Consider the following 5,838-nt stretch of genomic DNA (forward strand, 5'->3'; position numbering starts at 1 on the left):
CTATGTGTATTAGTAAATACAGGTGTTTAACAATTTCACCACCACTTATCAGGGGACACAGAGAGAGTACGGGACATGCTTGAATCTGGGAAGACATCCCCCCCCTCTCTGAATTTCAGGGTGCTTATCTGTTAACCGAGCACCGCAAACGCTTCTATCTGGCAACTGTTACAAAGTAGGCGCTCAATAGATACGAGTATGAATTGAATGGAAGAATGAATCAGTTCATTCAATGAATCAATCAATCAATGGGAATCTCCCGCACAGCGAAGTCTAGATCCGAGGGACCTTTCATTCCCAGGGGCCGCACAGGGCGTTTCAGACTAACGAACGATTGGGTATAGCCCGCCTCTCTGGGTGGTCGTCCGGGGATGGGAGGCGGAGCTCCGGTACGACTGGGGCGGGGCGAGGTGGGGCCGGGAGGAGTAGGGCGGGGCGGCGGTCACAAACCCTCAGCTAAGCATCGGCGGCGACGGAGTCCCAGCTGTGCGAGCTGGCCTTTTTCTAAAGGCGCTTGTGGAGGCACAAAAAAAAAAGGAAGACCACAACCCGAATTCCATCCAAGGTAGCGCTTTGCACGTGTTTACATGAAACACAGAAAGCTTACTGTTTGCGTCATCGGGTGTTAATGGCAAAAGTCTGAACGTCAGGACTCGGTGAATGTGAGGCTGGGCCTTGAGACTGTCCTGAAGATTAGGAAAAATGGGTGACTGTAATTGAGCGCTATATGCCACTGTTCTAAGCACTCTATAAACGGATTAATTCATTTAGACTTCATAACAACTCCATGAGGCACCAACTAAGATCATCCTCATTTCACAGATGAGGAAACTCAGGCTCAGAAACAGGGAGACAGCTCCCCAAGGCCCAGCAACAAGAAGAGGCACTTGGGCCCAGGTGTGACTCTACAACCCCAGCTCTTCCGAACAGGGCTAAAAAACTGGGGGTGGGGAGCAGAGTTTTGCAAAGCCTGGTGGCTGGTTCTCAACGATCGTCAAACATTTGAGCGCCTCAGAATCTTTGGTTAGGGGAGTGCTTGCTTTAAATTCAGATTCCCTGACCCTAACCTACCACTGTCTGGTTTTGTAGGACTGTGGTGGAGCACGAAAACCTGCATTTTGAACAGGCTTCTCGATGATATTAAAAACCAAGTCGGCAGATTTTATATATTTGGAGCATCATGATGTTTAAAGCACCCGGATAACATGCCTAGATGACCCCTGTGCAGAGTAACAGGGCAAAGAAAGTTTGGGGTAGGAGAGAGATTATTGATGGTGTACCTATTAAAAGAACATCAATAAACCTCTATTGCAGGTTCTACAAAAGTATACGCCTTCTCCGCAGAGGCGCCACGTCTTCGGGGTCTGGGCATGACCTTCAGAGCCGCTTACTCCTCCGGTGGTCCCTGGAAATGCGGCACTGCGATCCCACCCCAAGCCGCAGGGGGCACCATTCAGCTTCGAGCCGAGGGACTAGGGGACCGCTTTCTTTCTGCGTTTGCGTGACAAGAAGCCTCACTTCCGGCTCTGCGCGCGCATCGTCGGCATTTCCGGCGCCAGGTAGGTGAGTAGACGCTGAGGTTTTGTCCGACTGTGAAAAGCGCTCGGTTCTGTAGGACCCTTCCCCACTTGCTGCGGGACTACCGCTTCCCCAGAGATTTCTCTGCGTGACCCCAGCCATGCACTCTTTAGCCCAGGCCTTCCCCCTTCAATCAGCCTCAAGGCCCCAGTGCGATCTCTCCCCACGACTCCTGGTCAGGCACGCGCCCCCGCTTGCACGCCTTACTCAGTGTACCACCCAGACCTCCCTCGCACCTCCCATGCTTCCATTCTCGCTCGGGGGATGGGGAGGAGTGTCCTGATGGAGAGCAGGCCTGGCACCCCACTGAGCGCCCTCCCTAATAATTCTTTGCAGACGGTCGCCATGAAGTTCAACCCCTTCGTGACCTCGGACCGCAGCAAAAACCGCAAACGCCACTTCAATGCCCCCTCACACGTACGCCGGAAGATCATGTCCTCCCCGCTCTCCAAGGAGCTGCGGCAGAAGTACAACGTCCGCTCCATGCCCATCCGCAAGGACGACGAGGTCCAGGTACGTCCGCCTCGGTCCCGAGTCCCCCCGCTGCGTAGCGCGCGGGCGCCGCCTTTGCCTAAGATCTTGGTGCGCTTGGAGGTCGGGGAGTCACACCCCCAGGACCCTGGCAAGTGATTGTGACCCTGCAGATCTATTAGACCGGAGATGGAGCACAGAGCTACCAGGGAGCGCCTGCATAATCAAGAGCATTCAAATTCGATTAATAATAATAATTCCTTTTAAAAAATAGTATGCCAGGCAAGCAAAGCTCTGCTTTGCGATTTAGCCCCGTGGCTGCTAGTTTGCCAGGCATTGCCCAAGGCGTTTCTTTGCACCAGACTCTGCAGGGGATGACTCCCAGGTCTGTGTTGCTGACCAGATGGCCCTCTAGCTGTTTATGGGATACTCCGCTAGAACGTCTCCAGATGTCTCAAATGCAACTCGTTACAGACTATTCTCTCCTAAAATCGCTTCCTTCCCCCATGTTCCATGCCTTTGGGAAAGGCATGACCAACCCTCCAATTACCCAGCCAGACTCTGGATAGCATCCTTGCCTCCTCTTCCTCACTTTTTCAGCCCAGTCCATTTAGTCTTATCCTGTCCACCTCCTCACTGGGTCAAGCATTTACCCATTTCTCGTTAACCCAGCTGTTCCTGTGGACTGGTTTCATTAACATCTTTCTTCAGTCTTGATCCTTAGTGGAGGCATTTTCACAGGCGTCCATGTGACAGAGTCTGGTCATATAGAGTGAGCTGGAATCTCAGTGAGGCGTGGCTGTTCTCTTTTCAGCCTAAAAATCACCTTGGTAAAAAAGCTGAACAACTTAGGTAGACATTTTAGGAGTATTATGATTCTCCAGGGGGTTTTTTTTGGCTTTTTTTTTTTTAGCTCCGGCGGGAATCGAACCAGCGACCCTGCTGCTCAGAGCTTGCACACTTGAGGGAGCTCTTAACCAACTGAGCCACTCAGCTGCCCCCCAATGCTCCAGTTTTTTATATGTGGTACTTTCTCTCTGCTTGTTAATGAGCATCATCTATATTGTGGGTACTGTTTAATAGGCTCCTGCCTTTAGAGAAACCATAATCTAGTTGATTTTTTAATAGAATTGACACGTGAGCAGATTTTTAGTACGCAGAACAGCCCACGAGAATTTTAATTTACATTTTTTTTCCTGTGAAACATTTGTATTAATTGTAGAAATCTTGAAATTTGGAAGAATATAAATTTTAAAAATAGTCACCTGTCATCCTACTTTTTGCCTACTGGCAACCATTATCAACATTGGGATATATTTCCATCGCATCATGTTATGTGCTGTATATATGAAACATACCTCACTGTGATGTTCATGCATTAGAAATGGGGGAAATTCTCTTTTGTGTTTTCTCTCAGGTGGTTCGAGGACACTACAAAGGTCAGCAAATCGGCAAGGTAGTCCAGGTTTACAGAAAGAAGTACGTCATTTATATCGAGCGGGTACAGCGTGAGAAGGCTAACGGCACAACCGTCCACGTGGGCATTCACCCGAGCAAGGTATGGCCCGGACTGAGCAGTGGGCAGCTGCTGCTGTCTGCACAGGCAGCCCTGGAAGGACTTCCAGAGGGAGGTCAGGCAGGCTTGACTGATTCACTGGCTTGGTGATATCATCAAGAATCCAGATTCTTTTCTTGTCTATTTTGTCACCTTTGGTGAAGGGTCTTCTAGTAGGTAGCAAGGGGGTTCTAGGCATTCCAGACATCACTTCCCCACTAGATAATGTCTGGAGGGAGAAGAGAGACCGTTTCTTCCTGTGGCCCTCACACCATCTAGTGGAATACACTATTGCTCCTTTGCACTCCCATTTTATACACTGTATTGTAGGGTCTCCTCCAGAGTTTCAGATCCTTAAGGCAGAATGGTTGGGGTCTTACTTACCCTTATGATCTCTATTGCCCAGCAGCTGGAAGAAATGCAGATGTTTCTTAAACAGTGCATTTTTGTCAGTCAAGGGATGATAGACAAACCAGAAACCTGTTGATAGTATAATTTTTCCCAACTCAAATGGTAGTTCATGTCACTAACCTATCTAAATGGTCTCCCAGATCCTCAGGAGTTAGGGGGTAGGAGGTTGGGTAGCAGAAGGAACCTGGCTGCCGAGGAAAGCTCTGCTGTACAAAGTAATCGTGATTACAAACCCTTTCACTTAAAAAACATAAAGATCTATTTGTTTTCTTGCTCCTAATAGGTGGTTATCACCAGGCTAAAACTGGACAAAGACAGGAAAAAAATTCTTGAACGCAAAGCCAAATCTCGACAAGTTGGAAAAGAGAAAGGCAAATATAAGGAAGAACTTATTGAGAAAATGCAGGAATAAATATAACCTGTTGTGTGTGCAACCACGGCTTAACTGCAGATTTTTAGCCTGGTTTTGACGGTATCCCTGGAATGTTTGTATCCTTCTGTTTTGTTATTGATATGTGGCTCTGTAAATCTACTTTTGCTGTTTTGATTAATTTTATGAATAAAAGTTGGAAATGTTTTCTAATTCCAGATGGAATTTGTGTTGTTTTATAGATAAAGTCTGTCTTATTATCAATTCCCAGTTGCCAGTCTTTCAGTGTTTCATCTACAGAGCAGCTGAGTACCGATGGTTTAAAATGCACTAGGTAAATTTGGGAAAGTATGGATTAGGAGTTATGTAATATATATACACACAGCATATGAAATAGAGTAGGTACCCCACACAGCAGCTGTGTTATCATTAGCACACTGAGCTGTATGTCTAGTCAGTATAATGAATAGGTCAACCCAGTAAGATCTGTAGTTTGTTTTTTCTCATTTGAGTTTCGTCGTTATTCTCAACCAACATGATTTAGGACCTCACAAGTTGCATAGAAGTCAGATTTCCTACTAGATTAAGTTTATTGTAAGGATGACGTACTCTGATGCCTGCTCTGGTTCCTAGGTTCCAGCCAGTACTCTCATCTGTAAACTTAAATTATGATAATTCCTAGAAGTCAGACTTGGCTTGTTTTCAGCAACTTGTTCAATATGTGATAGAGATAAGAGCTCTGAGAGGTTATTATTTGAGATGCTGTGTGTAAAGCACAGAGTTCAGCACATTTGAGCTATTGTCTTTTACAGGAGAATGGAAGTAGGTTTGTTTGCAGGGGCAGAGGGAAAAGTTTCTCTCCAGGGAGTTCAGACAAATGCTGGCTCTTGAATGAAGGGGAGGGTTTAAGGGCAGCAGTATTGTGTTATGGCTGCTGTAGGAAATGGAGACTGGGGAATGCCAGATGGGTGGGCCTGCTGTCAAGGTTCAGGCCCTGGGGTATTAGCAAGTTTCCTGGAATGACTGAATTAAGCAGTTTCCTACTGACCTTTCCATCAAATCTGCAGATGTTCATTCACTTGAGTGAGTCCCCTTGTGCTATTTTGGGAAGACTCCAAACTTTTAAACCAGATAACTGCTTTTGAATGCCTGCTTTCCTAGTGCACCGAGGCACGCGGTGTTCAGCTACTGAGCTTTCAGTGTGAGTTGGGTAGGCACGTAATTGAATCTTCTGACAACCAGATGGAACTCGACGAAGCGAAAGTCTAGCGACTGCTGAGGCTACAGTTCCCGTCTGGTGGTGGCTTGGGTCTTTTTCCATTGTTCTTTTAAACGTTTTTTTAAAGACGTAACACTTAATATGGTACAACATAAAAAGATGCAAAATGAAGTTTCCTTGTCACCTTGACTCAGTCACTCAGTTCTCCCCAGAAGCAGTCATTGCTTCTTTTGT

General features: G+C 47.0%; 1 protein-coding gene across 2 annotated transcripts; it reads left to right on the forward strand.

Annotated features, from left to right (window-relative positions):
• Positions 1-484: 484 nt before the first annotated feature.
• RPL26L1 (ribosomal protein L26 like 1) lies at positions 485-4,649 on the forward strand. 2 transcript variants are annotated; one of them, XM_019635952.1, is made up of 5 exons: positions 485-565; positions 1,315-1,563; positions 1,915-2,091; positions 3,467-3,607; positions 4,299-4,649. In XM_019635952.1, exons 3-5 carry the CDS (start codon positions 1,924-1,926, stop codon positions 4,425-4,427), a joined length of 438 nt encoding a protein of 145 aa, XP_019491497.1. In that variant the 5' UTR covers positions 485-565; positions 1,315-1,563; positions 1,915-1,923; the 3' UTR covers positions 4,428-4,649. The 2 variants fall into 2 exon arrangements, with proteins under 2 accessions (XP_019491497.1, XP_019491498.1); XM_019635953.1 differs by lacking the exon at positions 485-565 and having other exon boundaries at positions 1,333-1,559.
• Positions 4,650-5,838: the final 1,189 nt, after the last annotated feature.

This window comes from Hipposideros armiger, unplaced genomic scaffold (assembly GCF_001890085.2).
Source record: "Hipposideros armiger isolate ML-2016 unplaced genomic scaffold, ASM189008v1 scaffold_25, whole genome shotgun sequence".
Classification (NCBI taxonomy): domain Eukaryota; kingdom Metazoa; phylum Chordata; class Mammalia; order Chiroptera; family Hipposideridae; genus Hipposideros; species Hipposideros armiger.